General features: G+C 39.1%; 1 protein-coding gene across 3 annotated transcripts in view; it reads right to left on the bottom strand.

The window, feature by feature from the left end:
* Nucleotides 1-18,497, bottom strand: part of LOC100772170 (putative ankyrin repeat domain-containing protein 19) — a 54,793-nt gene that overhangs the window by 20,262 nt on the left and 16,034 nt on the right. For 2 of the 3 annotated variants that reach the window (XM_027405374.2, XM_027405371.2), the window contains 4 exons: nucleotides 10,899-11,005; nucleotides 8,135-8,272; nucleotides 4,478-4,800; nucleotides 1,636-1,669 (listed from right to left, as the gene is read on the bottom strand). In XM_027405374.2, the coding sequence (XP_027261175.1) occupies nucleotides 1,636-1,669; nucleotides 4,478-4,800; nucleotides 8,135-8,272; nucleotides 10,899-11,005 (602 nt within the window). The remainder of the gene's footprint in view (nucleotides 1-1,635; nucleotides 1,670-4,477; nucleotides 4,801-8,134; nucleotides 8,273-10,898; nucleotides 11,006-18,497) is intronic. The other variant, XM_027405373.2, reaches the window with a different exon arrangement.

The following is an 18,497-nucleotide window of genomic DNA, read 5'->3' on the forward strand; positions in this document are numbered from 1 at the left end:
GGCCGGTGGACATGACAAGGCCATTGAACTAATGAACTCACAACAGCATAGTACCAACTGAAGTTCAAGAGCTTCTTTGTCAGCCAATTGTAAACCATGACCATGAATGAATATAAAAAAGTGCAGAAATGAGTTGGAAAAGAAGGGCCACTGAGGGGACACCTGCCCTGGGCACATGAAGAACTCATAGTCCACTCTCTACAAAATGGAGTGAGTGATGTGGCACTCCCAGCTTCTACAGAGACTTTCTCAAGTGTCTCAACTGTTTCTTAGCAACCTTTAAAGGAAATTGTGTTAGTTCCTACTATCAAGCAAACAAAAGCAACGTATTTTTCAGGATTCTCTTGAACCCCTGATGTTCACATGTCTTTATATGGAACTTTCAATATTCTGCTTTGTGTTATCTTTATCAAACCTATCATAAAACCCAGGATCCTGATCTCTGCTCTAAATTCCTGTCATTTTGAACCAGACACAGTGTTGTTCCTTATCCCAGAGTTACCTTACACTGTTAATTCCATTCTCACTCTCTGCCTTTGGGATCTTTTGCTAGCTCTATTCTTCTTCCAATGGGATGACTAGACTCATTGATCCATTCTATTACTAAAGAAAAAAAAACACTCACCCATGAAGTGATAAATAGTGGAACTGGCCTTAGAATGAATTGAGTTTCATGTTTACTATGCCCCAGAGAGGCTATCTTACTATCACAAGTCATCACTTGTTCTGTGACATGAGCTCAGGTTGATGAGCTGGGGGCCTGTTTATTAGTCTTATAATTTATACCTTAAAACCCTGAAGTGCTGTGCCTTTGTTTTTCTCTACAAGCATGAAAAAGTGGCATGAACCAAAGTAAAAATAGAAAAAAAATTAAACGTACAAAGGAGTACACAATCAGAAAAGAGTGTAGTTGTAGGAAAAAGAAACTAAGATAAGGAAGACTTCATATTCCTAGGCACAGATAAAGGTTTGAAACAAAAACCAAACTGTGAAATTAAAAAGTGGATAAAGCTTGAACCTCCCCTAAAAAGATGACGCTGTACATGCAGTCATTCTGCTCGGTCACTAAAACATTCCTCTCACAGGCTTTCTCCATCTTGGTGTATACTACGTGTGACTTCTTAGCCACGGCTCAATGAGATCTGCCCTAAAACCTTTGGTGCATCAGAGATACTATTTTAACAGTATTTTTTAAGTATTAAGATACATTCTTGGATTATAACTGTGTTTCTTAGGAAAATTCTAAAGCAATTTAACATAAAACTATAATTGATTTTCTGAATCGACCATATGGATCTATTTCTTGTCCCTGTGCTGTACAGGGGTTTCTCAGTCTATGAAAAAAATCAAGATAATTAATTATAGAACCACTCAGTCTGACATGTACATCGTGGTCTGGGTACTTGTTGATTGTGATTGGATGGAACAATTAATCAAACTCTGAATGATGATTGTTTAATTAGTAAAAGAAGTAAGTTATAATAGCACATGTCCTTTTGAATAACTTGTTATAACCACTAATAAAAAACATTAAACATACAATACGAAATCAAGGACTAAGTACAGAAACACAGAGTTTCCTTTCATTGCATTCTATAATCAGTTGACATTCTTTTTTAAGGTTACAGATCCTACCTGATTGAAGAGTAGTTTTCAGAGCTCTGAGGGGCTGTCAAAGAAAAGACAGAATTTACCTTGTGTAGATAACATGACTCAGCCAAGTATTAAAAGTGCAGTAGTTAAGCGTGGGGATACTCTACAATGAATACAAACTATATGACTGTGGGCAAGTGATGTATTAAAAGGGCCTAGGCCCTGCTCCAAATAATATGACAGACACTTAAGAACCCCCATGGAGGGCCTCACCCTCCCTGGGGAGCAGAAAGGAGATGGGATAGGAGGTTGGTGGGGGCAGGGGAAGAGGGGACGGAGAGGGAACTGGGGTTGGCATGCAAAACAAGCTTGTTTCTAATTTAAATTAAAAAATTTACTTAAAAAAGTTATTTCCCTTTGTCTTATTGTATATAAAAATGGAACATGTTAAAATGTGATGCCTTGAAGTAAATTGCCTTGTTATGACAACCATAATTCCAGCTGAGAACAACAGACTGGCAGAACATGGTGTCAATCAGCTTCTTTCCATAAACTGGCAGTAGTATACAAATATTCTCTGGCTGCCTATGGAGAAGAGATCATGAGAGGAAGTGTAAGGCTCCATTTTGCTAATCCTCTTCTAAAAGATGCTAAAACTCACTCAGTTTTCACTATTTTTTTTTTCATTCTTCCCTTTGGTGCGAACAAGATTGAATGTCACTGGGTATTTTGCCTACCATAGAAGGAACTACTGGAGTGACTGAACCCTTAAGAGACTATTTGGGGCTGAAGAGATGCCTGAGTGGCTAAGAGCACAGGTTGCTACTCCAGAAGACCTAGGTTCAATTCCCAGCACCCACATGGTGGCTCGCTAGCTTGTAATGCCAGTTCCAGGGGATCTGATGTCCTCTTCTGGCCTCTGAAGGGCACTGCATGCACATGGTGCACAGATACTCATTCCAACAAAACATCAGTACACAACAGATAGACATTTGGGCAAAACACCAATACGCATAAAATAAAAGTGAATAACTCTTTTAAATTTTAAGAGTATATCTACTCCCAAACCATAGCTAATAGTAAGAGGGAAGTTTATAAACAAGTAAGGCAGTGAGGTAGGAGCAACTATCAAGGACAAAGGACATGGACAATCAAACATGAAATTACAGACATAACCACTCTCTCAGGTTTTCAGAATGTGACCACAGTTGGCTCTCCCTAGTGGGACAAATTAAATGTGATTTTTTTTCACTCCTTGTTAAAGTGTGAAAAAACAATGTAAGGTATAGGAAACATTACCTGGGGTTTGGGGGTCAGGAGATGAACACTTGCTTAGTATTTGGAAGGCCCCAAGTTTAATATTTAATATTCAGCATCATAAACTAATAGTGGAAAACATTAAATAAACCATGTATAGACTTGTTTATGCTTGTCCAGGAAAAGAAAATTGATCCTATAGCTTCATCAATGGTATTCACACTCTAATATTATATAGCAAAGTTCATACAATAAAGTTTATGGAGGCATTCTTAAAGTACACCCTTTAACTTATGCTCCCTCCAGCCCTATTCTAAAACTTTTAGCATGAGAGCATATTGGATTTTTTTTCAAAGGCCTTTTCTGGAACTTTTGAGATGATAGTGTAATTTTTGCCCATAAGACAATTTATATGATTTATTGTGTTTGTTGACTTGTGTATGTTGAACTATCCCTGCATCCTTTAGATAAATCTAACCTATGTGTTGGATAATTGTTTTGATATATGTCTGTATTTGTTTTGCAAGTGTTTCATTAAGGATTTTTCATCTATGCTCATCAGGGATATTGGACTATACTTTGTGGTGGTGTTTTTGCCTGGTTTGGATGTTAAAATAATACTGGCTTCATAGAAGGGGTTTGGAAATGCTCCTTTAGTTCCGCATTTTTAATAACTTAAGAAATATTGGCCATGATATTCTTTGAGAAGTCTGGTAGAATACTACTATGAATCCATCTGTGCCTGGCCTTCTTTTGGAAGGCTTTTCATTACTGTTTCAATATCCTTATTTGCCATAGGTCTGTATTAGTCACTTTTCTATTACTATGATAAAATACCATGACCAAGGCAAGGTATAGAAGTAAGAGTTTATTTGGGCTTATGATTCCAGAGGCTTATGATCACCATCCTGGCTGGAAGGCATGGCAACGGGGAGGTATGGAGGCTGAAGTCACAAGCTGAGAGCTTATATTTTCAAACAACGATGAAGCAGAGTGAAAATAGGGATGGTCTTCTAAGCTGTCAAAGCCCACCCCCAGGGACACACTTCCTCCAACAAGCCACATCCTCCAAGCCTCCCCAAACAAAATATCAAACTGGTGACCAAGTGCTCAAATAGATGAGTAAATGGGGGACATTCTCAGTCAAACCACCACAGGGTCTGCTGATCTCTTCTTGGTTTAAATTTAGTGAAATACACCCATTTCTTTTATATTTTCCAATTTAATGGGATACATGTTACAAAAGTATTCCCTTATGTATTTTGGATTTCTTTGGTGTCTTTTATAATGTTTCTCTGTTCATTTCTGACTCTGTTAATTTGAGTCATCTCTTTCTTTTGATTAATTGGGCCACAGGTCTGCTGATCTTAATTATCTTCTCAAAGAACCAGCTCTTAAATTTTGTCCACTCCCTGATCCCATAGGATTGTATCATAATGAAAACTGCCTTCAGTCCAACATCAAAAGTCCTCATAGTCTATCACAATCCCAACAATGTTTAAAAATCCAAAGTTCAAGCATAGTTTCCCTGAAACTCATGAAATCTCTTAACTCTAATCCCCTGTAAAATCAAAATCAAAAAGAAGATCACATACTCCCATGAACAATGGCACAGAATATACATTACCTTTCCAAAAGAGAGGAAATGGGACATAGTGAGAAAATATGGGCCCAAAGCAAGACCGAAAACCAGCTGGGCAAACCCTAAATTCTGTGTCTCTGTTCAAAAGCTCTTCAAGTCGCCAACTCCTTTCAGCTTTGTTGACTACAACACACTTATCTCTAGGGCTGGTTCCACACCCAGTCTGCAGCTTTCCTCGGCAGGTATCCCATGGCCTGGAGACTTGACATTTTTCTTCTGGAATACAACTACCAAAAGATGTCTTACCTGAGTTGTTCTGTCTTAAGCTTTGTATTAGGGTATACTCATAATCCAAAAGTACTGTCCTCCTGTCATATACAAAAATGTGGTACACAAAATCATTACTTTAATGTTGGTATGAAAGCCATGCCAAACACATTAAATTATTAAGTGTTTTAGTCGATATCAGTGTGTTTTGATATAGTCTTAAAAATTAACTTGGATATATTTTATTAAACTTTTAATTAGATAAGGAAATAACAAAGAAATGGTGATGAATCAAAGTCAGCACAAGCACTAGGTCATTTTGACAAAATGAGAAGTATCGTGACCTCTGATATAGCCCTAGCTTCATAACTAACAGCTATTTCTAGATATAGTTTCTCTAATGGTAAAAATCTTAGACTTCTAAAAACCAATAAGGAATTTAATGCTTTAATTCACCAAGTTACTATGAAGACTTAACAACATAAAAATATTAAGAGGCAAATAGAAAAGCAACAGAATAATTTGTATCTTAACAGTGAATTGCTTTGAAAACTAAAATGAAACCTATATGTGTTTTTCTTCACAGAAACCAATGCTCCAATATTACAGCTTTCAGCAAATGTAAAATGCTAGTATGTTTACTAGTTGTTCCATTATGTTTGCTTTGTAGTTTAGAGACTAATAGCCATTGAATAGTTTAGAACTAAAATTCATATTAACATATAAAATCCTTAAATTATCAAAATGGTTATTCATTGTTATTGAACTAATAAATCATAACAAAAAATTTTTACAAATAAATTTTTAAAAACTAAATATTTCTCCTTTACCAAATCCAATCTTAATCCACACACCATTGTTACAAAGATGATTAATTGTCATGGTTGTCACTGTATTAGTTACTTTTCTGATGCTCTAATAAAACAATATAACCAAAGCAACTGACAGAAGGAAAGGTGGGAACAGATGCAGAGACTCATAGCCAGAACTGTGAGAGAGAGAGAGAGTCAAAATGGAATGTCTCCATCAAATCCCTCCCCTCAGAGCTCAGGGAATCCTGCAGGGGAGGCGATGGAAAGATTGCAAAAGCCAGGAGAATGGAGGACATCAGGAGAATATGGCCTTCTGAATCAACTAAACAAGATGCATATGAACTCATAGAGACTGAAGCAGCAAGCACAGGGCCTACATGTCTGCACTAGGTCCTGTGTGTATATATTATAGCTATTAGCTAAGTATTTTTATGGGACTCCTGTCTGTGAGAATGAGTGGGTCTCTGACTTTTGTGCCTGCTCTTGGGACACTTTTCCTCTGGTTGGATTGCTGTATCCAACTTTGATATGATCATTTTGTTTTATAATTTGTAATATTTTATAATATAAAAATACAATAATTTTATTTTGTCATGCTTGGTTGTTATCTCTTAGAAGCCTATTCTTTTCTAATGAGATACAGAAAGGGAGTAGATCCAGAGGGGTGATAAGGTGGGCAGGAACTGGGAGGAGTAGAGGGAGAAAGAATAATCAGGAAATAGTATATTAGGAAAGAATCTATTTTCAATAAAAGGATATATATATATATATATATATATATATATATATATATATATGAGTCCATCATGGCAGGGAAGAATGGAAGCAAGTAGCAGGCATGGGGCAGGTGCAGGAAGCTGAGCGCTCACATTTTCAAATATAAATATGAAACAGAGAAAATGAACTAGAAGTCACATGAGGGTTTTAATCTCAAAGCCCACTCCAGTGACATCCTTCCTCCTGCAAGGCTGCACCACTTTAGGCTCCCCAAACAGTATCACCAACTGGGGACTAAGTCCCCAAACATATAAGACTAAGAGAGATATTTTTTTATTTGAGTCACTACAATCACCAACTGGAATCTTTTCATACATGCACACTGTTAAGACATCATGGGACTTATGTCTGCCAATACAGGTCATCTTCTGTTTAGTGGCTTATTTGTGAGGCAAAATTTGAAAATATATTGAAATCTTGAAGGACAGATTCACATGATTTGGAAGATTTTCATTAATATGGAAAAAAATCACTCAAGTGGATTTTCCAATCCAGAGTTGGAACCTTCCCTGAAAAGTGATTTAAGTTCATCTCCACCCAGAAATATTCCGACTATAAAAGAGTTTCTAGGTGAAGTTCATAATCAAAGAAGAGCAGAATCTTTTAGCTTGTCTTGCAAAATTATTGAACACTGATTTTTTTGAGGGGAGTGGCCACAACACATATTTGATGGAAGAATACCCAAAATCCTCTTAGGTAATCAATCATGAAAGTCTAGGCCCACAAGTTGACTGCAAATAAAGTTTGAGAATGGATGGGAAAGTTTACTGTCAATAGGTAAAGCTAAGACTCCAAGCTGTTAAGGTAGAGCACTTTTGGAACAATATCTGTCTTAGGGTTTTTATCACTGTGAAGAGGCACCATGACCATGGCAACTCTTTTAAAGAAAACATAATTGGGGTAGCTCATTTACAGTTTCAGAGGTTCAGTCCATTATCATCATGACAGGGAGCATGGCAGCGTGCAGGCAGATGTGGTGGAGAACTGAGAGTCCTATGCCTTGCATGCCACAGGAAGTCAACTGACTGTCACACTAAGGGAAGCTTGAGCAAAAGAGACCTCAAAGCCCATCCCCACAGTGACACACTTCCTCCAACAAGGCCACGCCTCCTAATAGTGCTCCTTTGGGAGCCATTTTTTTCAAACCACCACAAAATCCTAACTGAAAAAGAATATATGAAAAAAGAATATATGAAATGAAGACATTGTTCTAATGATTATGTGAATATTATCACAAAAACTCAGGGATCTGAATAAGGGCAATCGAGGGATAGTTGTTAATCATTACTGTACCGAAGGATCCGCTAGTGGCAAAACTGTAACAATAGAATCACAAAAAAAGACATGACTAGAATTTCTTCTAGTTGAGAAACTTGCACTTACAGAACTAGTTTAGTTTCCTGGAATTTCAAGTAGCAGTGTGTAGAAGAAAGCTTTTAGGGATTTTCTACTAAAATGGACATTATAAGACTAAAGCAAACAATCAAAAAAAAAAAGCAAAATGTGACAGTGTATCTGATGCACAAGGGTTGTGTTCGGAATGAAATGGAGCACTCTGGAATCCCTAAATATGAAGATCTTCAAACTCCTGATACTGAGGTTAAGGATGTAACTCAATGGTAGAATATTTGCCTTGCACACAGGTCCAAAATTATTAAAAATCAAATGTGTCTTGGGATTAAAATTTCATGCACTCATTTCTACTTCTAAATAATCCATCATTTTCCTTGGTTTCTAAGTGATGAAGTGGATGAACTCTCTTCCATTTCAAAACTATCTAAACCAACAATGAAATATCACCTCATGTAATTATCTGAAACAATTAATATTAATTAGAATTACTTACACCTCCCGATCACCTTCAATAGCATATCGTAAAGCAGTCCATCCAAACAAATCTTTAAAATTCATGTCAACACCTTGTTGAAGAAGAAGGTTGACCATAACTGATGAATCACATCTTACAGCATACATGAGAGAATTTCTAAGATAAAAATAACTTCAGTTACAGAACTTAATATAATTATTTGAATGATTTTTGGATATACTTTACCAAATAGCTTGCCCAACTGTGTAGAATTATTAATAGACATAAGTATTTGGGGAGATCCATTATTCAACACTTCAAGTTATCTTCAAAGCTAAAAAGACAAAACACTCTGGTAGACTCTTTTCCCACTATTCTATCACCTAATAGGATTCCCAATTTAATATTCTCAGATGAACAACTGTGGTAATAAGGAACACTTATCCAAAGTACATCAAGATTTATGAGATTTCTCCATTTCTTCCATCAATCAGTGTAGTATAATGTAATTTATACTCATGTCAAGTAAGTAAAATATTTGTGTGATTAATAAAAATAACAACATAAAATGACATTGATAAAACAATGGTTATACAGAGGAGAGGCTACCTTAAATGCCCTCCCCTAATAATAAGATTGATGACTGACTTATATGCCATCCTATAGCCTTCATCCAGCAGCTGGTGGAAGTAGAAGCAGACACCCACAGCTAAACACTGAACTGAACTGGAATCTAGTTGCAGAGAAGGATGAGTGATGAGCAAAGGGGTCCAGACCAGGCTGGTGAAACCCACAGAAACAGCTGACCTGAACAACAGGGAGCTCTTGGTCCCCAGATTGATAGCTGGGAAACCAGCATGGGACTGATCCAGACCCCAGGAATGTGGGTGTCAGTGAGGAGACCTCGGAAATCCATAGGGCCTCCTGTAGTAGATCAGTACTTATCCCTAGCATAGGTATGGACTTTGGGAGCCCATTCCACATAGAGGGATACTCCCTGAGCCAAGACACATGGGGGTGGGCCTAGGCCCTATCCCAAAGGATATGATAGACTCTGGTGACCCCCTATGGAAGGCCTCACCCTCCCAGGGGAGCAGAAAGGATATGTGATAGGTAGGGTTTTAGATGGGGGTATGGTAGGGGAGGAAGGGAGGGAGAGGGAACTGGGATTGTCATGTAAAACAATCTTGTTTCTAATTCAAATAAAAATGGAAAAAAATAAAAATAATGGTTATAGTACTTTCAGTTAATGATGCTGATTAGCACTGATGGGCACTGAGGTAAAACATATATTAATATTTTTTTCAGACAGGGATTCAATATGTTTGTTTTGCTATATAGGTCAGGCTGACCTCAACCTCAGAGATATACCTGTCTTTGTCTCCTGAGTGCTAGAATTAAAGGTATGTATTGCCACAGCCAGCTCCCACATGAATGAGCTTATAACCACCCTTCAAGTACATTATTACATTTTTATATATTAGGGATGTGTTTCCCTGGTTTAGACACACAGAACTGGGAAGCAATGCCAGCCAAGATCTAAGGGAGCTTGCCATCTTTCAGCCTGGCAGCAGAAGATAACATCTTCCATGTGGCACTGGCACAAAGAATGCAAGAGTTATGTAATTGTGGGGATGTAGACCAAGGTTTCATGAAGAAAATTAAACCCATGAAGCCAGGCAGTGAGGAACAGGCTGAAATTTCCTGCATAGAGCTCCTAATTGAGTTGTATGTTGTGCTGTGGATGGGATTCTAACTTACAACGGAGACCTCAGGGTTGTTCGAGATGTTAGATACACAGGAATCCTTGGGAGGAGATCTCCTATACTCTCACCATCATGGAGATACTATATCATGGTTTCCCTGCCAAGACAGATGATACATTCTGAGGACATGAGCCAAAATAAATCTTCCCTCCATTAATTTCCCTCTGTCCTTATGTCATGCCTATATGAAAAGTAACTAATAAACAATTATTTTCTATTTTATACTCAATATAGAATTTTCTAAAGAAAAATATATTAAAACAAAATTAATACATTTTTAGCTAATATAAGATCATATGTACTAATATTGGATTAAAATTAGAGAAATCAGTTGATGGGAGATGTCATTCTGTAAATACATTTATCTTGATGAATAGATGAATAAAACACTGTTCTGTCAATCAGGCAGGAAGATAGGTAGGACTAAGAGACAAGGAGGATTCTGGGAAGTGTAGGCAGAGAGGAGTCGTTATGTGATCCCTGGAAGAGGGGACATGAGTCAGGCGTTCTCTGGTAAGAGAAGACCATGTAGATATACATAGATAGTTATGGGCTAATAATTAAGACAGAGCTAGATAATAAGAATCCCAAGCGATTGGCCAACAGTTTCATAACTAATATAGCTTCTGTGTGTTAATTTGGGGCTCAAGAGCCTCAGGACCTGCTGGGCCAGAAAACTCATGCTCACAATCAGTCAATATTAATAAGAGAGTATGAACCCTATTATATATTACTCACTTTGAATTATTGAAATTCTAAGCTGGGTGTGGTGGCTCATGCCTTTAATTTCAGCCCCCATGAGGCCGAAGCAAGCAGATCTCTGCATTCAAGACCAGCCTGATCTTACAGAGTGAGTACTAGAACCCTGTCTTGGGAGTGGGGGTCGAGGGAGCAATTCTACCTAACAGATAATATATGTTTGGTTTTCTATATATCCTGTAAGTTAATCTCATTCCTGTTAATGTAATATTTTTATGTGCACAGTTGTTTCCATTTTAGAACAACATTACTGGATTTTGTAAGTCAGATGACTCTACCTTCTGTGAGAATCAACTGCATGTACGCTTGCTTCCATCTTTATTAAAAATTGTGCCATGTGCAGTCTGTTTTCCCTGAGAGCAAGCAGTAGTGGTGTGAGGTTATCCTGTAAAACAACAAAATGAACTTACATTGTGCAAAGGCTCCATGGACACAAACATATGATCAGGGACAGTTTTAGATGTGGGTTAGGGATGCAGGGATAAAGGAGAGTGCGTTAAAAGCCTTTCCTTTTCATTCCGCTATGCTTTCCTGCATGCTACACATTCTCTTTAAAATATTGCCCCTTGCCTACAGTTGTAACATGAACCCTAGTCCTCTGCAAACCTCACTTGACATAGTTTTGCTGCTATAAAACTTTGCTCCCCTTATTAAATTTATCTTGGTATTTTGGAGTCATGTAATTGCTCCCATCTAAACCTCAATGTTCTTGAGGGCAGGGGCTATATCTTTATCTCAGACACCCAATCACAAACACAGTAGCAAAGATTTTCATTGCTTTATTGGATTAATGAGCTAAATTTCCATGTCTAGAGGCCCCCAAAAATATTTCCGTTGCAGAAGTATCTATCGTGCTGCAATAGAAAGACTTTATGATCAGCTGTTTACTGCTCTAGTCGATAGGGGGAACCTGGGAGAACGGGGCCTAAAAAGAAAGCAGACTAAAGTTTCATGCAACAGCCAACATTATTCAGAGCATCCGACAATTTATAGTCAGAGGATTAAGAAGAGTCACATGAGTAAGGTGTTCAATCACAAGGACAAGCCACACATGGCAAAGACATGTTTTTGCACAGAGGCAGATGAATAACAACACCTGAAGCAAACTCACTCCTATTGGCTACACCTAGGAAGAGCATGAAAACACATTCCCAGAATAATTCTGTGTTTTGAAGAAACTGAGGTCGTAAGATTCTTGCCTTATTTTCTTGGAGTTTTCCCACAAGCACTCAGAATTCTCGAATGACTCCATTCTTGGACTGTGTTCCAACAATTGTGAAATACAAAAACACCATGCAGTGTATGTAACTTGAGTTTTGGCTTATTTTCATTTGGTAATGCATTTTGAGCCAATCATCAGCATTTGAAGATTCAGAAAGCAAAGTCAGTCACAAGCTGTAGAGGTCAGGCAGTGGTGATACACACCTTTAATCCCTGCAGCCATAGAGCTAGGCCGTGGTGATACAAATCTTTAATCCCAGGACTCAGGAGACAAAGGCAGAAGATGGAGCTCTCTGAGTTCCAGGCCACCCAGGGCTACATGAGATTGGATCAGTCTAAAAGAGCAACAGAGTTTACACCTTAATCCCAAGACTCATGACAGGTATTTAAGACAGAAATAGGGCCTCAGAGCTGAGCTAGCATTCATTCTCTAGCCACACTGAAGATAGAAAGGCATTCATTCTCCAGCCACACTGAGGAGAAGATACAGTCTGAAGCTTGGTAAAAGATTGTGGAGACAGGATCAACCCTTTCAGTCTGAGATAGAGCTAAGAGCTAATAGCTGGCTGTTTTGCTTCTCTGATTTTCAGCTTGAAGCATAAACCCAGTATCAGAATCTGGGTCATTTGTTATTTGTGTTACAATTCACTGATTAGAAATTCAACAACTGTAAAGAGTTTGGAATGTCACAGTTCAGAGCCAAATTATATTAGGCTATCTTTAGCCCTCTTAATACACATGAGTTACCCTCCGCTATGTGTGAGCTAATGTCTTTGATCATTAGGTAAAATCTAATTACAAACAGACATAGAGCCCACATCAACCAAAAGGCTGAGTGTTACCAGATAGCATCTGAGGCCCATAGCAGCGATGTCTCCACTTTACTTTAACCATTCACCTGCTTGCATCAATGAAATTGAAAACTGTCTTTATTTATTACCTCTTTGTTCTATTACTATAAATGTTTTACAAAACTGCTTCTACTTTGGAACATTCAGAGTAGGAATTTAGGGTGACCTAATCTGTGTTCTTAGACCATGGTCATTTATGTTTGGTCTCCCATTCCATGTGGGTCACTACGGAAATGGACATCTAGCATCTTCAAAAGGACTTTAAATATTTCTTAGTAAGTGGTCTGTGAGTTTTCTGATATTATAAGTTGAAGAATGTCTTAACTGTTAGAAAGTTCAGTACAAATGTTTTCTCACATTTACTAATAATACTGTACTACTAATAATACCCTTGTACTACTCTTTTTTTGGGGGGGGTTCAAGTTCTCACCTGTAGCCTAGGGTGGACGGAACTCATGCTTCATGTTTACTATGACTCTAATTACTATTTACAGTTACTTTTCATAAGCCAAAAATTAAAAGCCGGGGCTGGAGAGATGGCTCAGAGGTTAAGAGCACTGACAGCTCTTCCAGAGGTCCTGAGTTCAATTCCCAGCAACCACATGGTGGCTCACAACCATCCTTTATGAGATCTGGTACCCTCTTCTGGTGTGCAGATATACATGGAAGCAGAATGTTGTATACAGAATAAATAAATAAAATCTTTTTAAAAAATTAAAAGCCAGTGACTTCTCAATGGAATTCCAATATTAATATAGATGCCGACATATATGATTTATAATATGACAAATGCCACTAAATTACTCATACTGTGGAAGAGAAAAAGTGTTGCTTGCAACTTGACTATCTTGTCTGTCTAGTTAGCGTAACTAACCAACAAGACCTCCAGATATTCCACTGGGAATTTCATTACTTATAGTACAGACAAGAGAAACTTTGCATACTGGAAAGAAACAGGGCCGTGGGCATGCTCCACAATCACTCTGCCAGGAAGCTATGTTCCTAGGCCAAGGATACTTTTAAAGAATTGCTTTGAGATTTTTTGAAATTTTTATTCACTTGTGTGTCTGTTTGTCCACATGTGAGTATGTGCATGTATATGTGGTTGCCTGTAGAAGCCAGAAGAGGGTGTCACATCTCCCTTGTGCAAGAGTTACATGTGATTGATAGTAAGCTGCCTGACTTGAGGGCTGGGAACTGAACTCTGCTCCTCTGGAAGACCAGCAAGAGCACCTATCTGCTAAACCAGCTCTAAAGCCCCGGCCAAGAAAAAATTTAACATGTTAATTTCATATAATGTTGAAAACTTAGAAACTTATATTACAATAAGCATAAGCAAAGGGTTGTAGACTCAAATACTAACAGACCAATGACATGACACAGAGAAATACTGAAGTGGGTTCGTTGCAAACTGGAGCAGACTTGGGTACTCTCTGTCCAGACACTTTAGAGACACCCCCCCACCCCACTTCTCTTGCTGCTGCCTCTCTGCACCCAGCATAGGCCCCTGCCCTAAACTGGTGAGTCTTTCATGTCGTCATTGGCACCTACTCATCTCTGAACCAAGTGAAATCCCATGCTGAGTTACGTCCCTCCCGTGGCATGGTCCAGGACTGTTGCTCAGACCATTTTGTATTTTGTGGAGTGTTCAGTATCATGTTTGATCTACCTGCTGTGACGTTTGTCATGCATCTGGGAACTTGGGAGGTACAAGGATGTTTGTCTCTTATTCTCCACTTGCTTGATTCACAGGCCTCATAATGGGTACCTCACTCTCAACTACCTAATGACTCTCTGCTAGATTGTAGCCGGAGTTTTTTACTCTTTCTCTTGGGGGCCCACCACCAGATCCCAAAACAATACACAGAAACTCATTCTTCTTTACGAATGCCCGGCCTAAAATTGGTTTGTTTCTAGCAAGCTTTTCTAACTTAATTTAACCCGTTTCTCTTCTTCTATATTTTGGCTCTAAACTTTTTACCTTTCTTTATTCTACGTGTCTTTCTTCCCTTCTTACTCCACGGCTGGATGTGTGGCCGTGTGGCCGTGTGGCCGTGTGGCCGTGTGGCCGTGTGGCCGTGTGGCCGTGTGGCTGTGTGGATGGCCCCTGGATCCTCCTCCCCTTCTCTTCACACGCCTCACTCTTCTTTATTCCCTCTGCCTGACAGCCCTGCCTCTTTCTCTCTCCTGCCTTGCTATTGGCCATTCAGCTCTTTATTAGACCAATCATGTGTTTCAGACAGGCAAAGTGGCACAGCTTTACAGAGTTAAATGAATGCAAAGCATCTTTGCATCATTAAACAAATATTCCATATCATAAAAGAATGTAACACATCTTTAACTAATATTCCACAACACTAAATAGCTTTTACATACTCTCAAACATACTTTATCCTGGGGGAGAAATCAATCAAAGAGATTGATAAGTTGCTGTAACAGCATCTGGCCACAGTATAAATCAGGCAATGGATTTCAGTGGCCTTAAAAAGGTACCTTCTATGTTAAAATTCTTGCTGACTTAGAACTACTTATGGCATAATGGTAAATGGTAGTAGACAGATGCCTTTAGTTAAAGCCTGATTCTACCTCAGAAACTCCCCCTGGCTTTGCCAGTCTTGCACAGCATTCTATATTCTGTAACTCTATGAAAAACTGCCCATTTCTCTAGCCTCCTTGGCACTGCTGTCTGTCTCTGCATCCAATCAGTCCCCTGACTAGATGCCAGGGCCCACTCATGGTCTTTCTTGGATGGCACTGACATCTGCTGAGAGCTGGCCTCCCCACATAGGTGTCTGCCTGGATCCTCCAATGCTTCCCAATGTATCAGACTCAACCTTTCCAAAACGATGGGTTTCACTCTGTGTATCATGACTCACCTTCAATAGCGCCCCCTTCCTGCATCTCTCTCAGGCTCAGTTCTACTTACCCTCCCCTGCTCCCCACTTACTCAGCCATAACTCAGTACTTATGCAAGTGACTTTAAGAGGGTTACAACTATTCTTGGCCTCTACAGCAAAACTCTTCAAGGAATCTCACTTTTCACTGTCTGCCCAGACTATCTTTTGAAGCTGAGGCTCCCCTACTCCTCTCTGTCTTCAAACTTCTCTCTGCCTGCAGGTGAAAGTGATAACATGTCCTTACTTTAATAGTGTTTTGAGGGATGGAGAGATGTTTCAGCGGTTAAGAGCACTGACTGACTGCTCTTCCAGAGGTCCTGAATTCAACCCCAACAACCACATGATGACTCACAACCATCTGTAATAAGATCTGGTGCCCACTTCTGGCCTGCAGGCATACATGCAGACAGAACACTGTACACAATGACTAAATATTTTTTTTAAAAAAAATAGTGCTTTGATATAATTGTTCATTTACCCAGACCTCCTACCTTATTTAAGTCAAGTTTTCATGTTTAAAGATTCAAGTGTTTCCCCATCTTAAGATTCAAATGTCCTCACTGTCTTTGTAAAAGAATTTTCTTATTCAGTATAATTTGGGTGAAAGAGATACAATTCTAAATTAACAACAACAACAAAAAACCCTCAGTTTTGGAGACACCCAAGTTTTAAACCCATAGTTAATGCCTGAGCCAAAAGTTTCCTATTTATATGTATTAAATAGGCCAAATCGATTAGACAGCCACTCCACTAGCATCAGCTCCTTTACTGCAGTAGGGGTGCTTATCCAGCTTCAATTAAAGCACAGTCTCTCTCATCTGGCATCTTTGCTCCTTTCAGAAATAATGTTCTTAATTGTTTTAGTGCTAGATATAACATTTCTGTTATATCAGATACACAAGACAAAATTAACTAATTAAACCTGGATAAAAACATGTCTAATAGATACTAGGATCCAGAAGGGTCTTCCTTAGTAACCTTTGAGAATTATTTCTTCCCCCTGAAGATCTGCCTTCCTGATGTTGCAGCCTCACCAGATTCCAGGAGAAGCTCCTGGCTACAGTGGGACATGAGCTGCCATGGATATAAGCCGAGGCTTCCAAGAGCAACTACATCTGTTGGAACTTCCACAAGCTGTACTCTTCCTAGTACATCTCTAATTAGGGAGAGTTAGAATGTTAGAGGTCCAAAGGCAAAATTATATTGGGCTATTTTAGCCTTTTAAAAGCCCAGTCTGTGTTTACCTGCCTCCCCCACAGGAAGACCCCTTATTTCCCATTTACCCTATCGGGTCACTTGTATCCTGCTATTCCCCTTTACCCTCCTCCCACCTTCTTCTGTATATCCACAAATAAGTGTAGTCTTCCTATTGCACCAAAGAAACTTCTCTTTGCAACAAAGTGCTACAGAAACTACAACCAATCAAAACGTGGAGTTGTGGAACCCAGTCCCAATGGATACATTTACAAAATACTCCCACACCTGAGGCTCAGGGAACACTGCTGCAGACAGGGCAAAAAGATTTTAAGAGCCAGAGAGAGGAGCAGGAAGTTTTCTGTGAGATTGTCTCCTAACACTAGAAGCTATACCCATATAGTTCCACCGACATGACTGCCCAAAATGTGAGTTGAACAAGGGTAACAACAATGAACATGCCAAACTAGATGGGGAAAGCTCAAGAGGCCTCAACCCTCCACAAAGAACTACAGGCAACCGGGTGAAACTGGGGGTGGGAGAGGTGGTCCTCCCCAAGAAGAGCACACCAATTGATCAAATGGTCAGCCCTAAAAACATACATAAACATGGACTCAACATATTATATTTATGAGTATATATGTGTATACATTTATATATGTAATGACAATTAATGAAAAATGGGTCATAAATTTGAATGAGAATGGGAGGGGTTTATGGGAGTGTTAGGGAGGAAAACAAACATTGTAACTAAATTACAATCTCAAAAATAAACAATTAACAACAGAAATGGTCAAACCTATCACCTCCTGTAGGGAGATACAGTAACCATGCCTCCTAAGGGCTGGCTACAGGTGTGCTTGACCATGCCTGTCAAAGCGTGGTCAAGGTGAGGTCAGAATGACGCAGCATGGGCTCTTAAGCGACCACAAGCACATGGAATACTCTCTTTCCTTTCTGCTGCCCCTTCTCTCTGGCATATCTGCCTTGCTGTCCCTGGGCACGCGCTGGCTTGCGTTTGGCTGGTATTTATCTGAATAAAGGTATCTTGAATCTACAAGCTTTTTCCTTCAACATCCCTCTGCAAAAGACATCACATTATTGTGATGGATACTCAAAGCTATTTTGATTAAATTTGAGTATAGCAACCTTACTGGGACCAATCTTTATTCTCTGTCTTCCTCACAACCTCTTCACAAATCAAAAATTTAAATCTTATGATCTTAATGATCCCCTTCTCTCAGTAATTCTAACTTAAAATGAATTGAAAGCTCTTCTTGGACTTCCTTTAATATCTGTCTTGACTCTGTATCTACAGATTGATTTCTGAATCTGTATGCTGGTCCAGGTCATCCACTGTACTGTTCTGCACATTACTTGGAGTCAATAGCATCCTCCTAGGAGTGAGTGCAGATGCCAGTCTTTGTTCTAGAGGCCAACACCTGACTACCCATGAGAGAAGATGAGGTTCCTCCCTGGAACTTCAACCCTGTTGAACTCAGTTGGATGGAGGTGACAACCACTATCACTTGAGCCTCCTCCTTCATCTCCTCTTTCTGTAAAATCACTTTTCTGTTTGTTTCTTAAACCTCAGGCTGGGCTGTAAGAATGTAGTGCTAGAGTCTGCCTGCTTTCCAGGCTATAGTCCTTTCCGGCAGCTCTCCTCTGCCTCAGGTTTCCTCCACTATCTTTGAGTCTCTAGTTAAGAGACTTA

Source organism: Cricetulus griseus, chromosome 3 (genome assembly GCF_003668045.3).
Source record: "Cricetulus griseus strain 17A/GY chromosome 3, alternate assembly CriGri-PICRH-1.0, whole genome shotgun sequence".
Taxonomy (NCBI): Eukaryota; Metazoa; Chordata; class Mammalia; order Rodentia; family Cricetidae; genus Cricetulus; species Cricetulus griseus.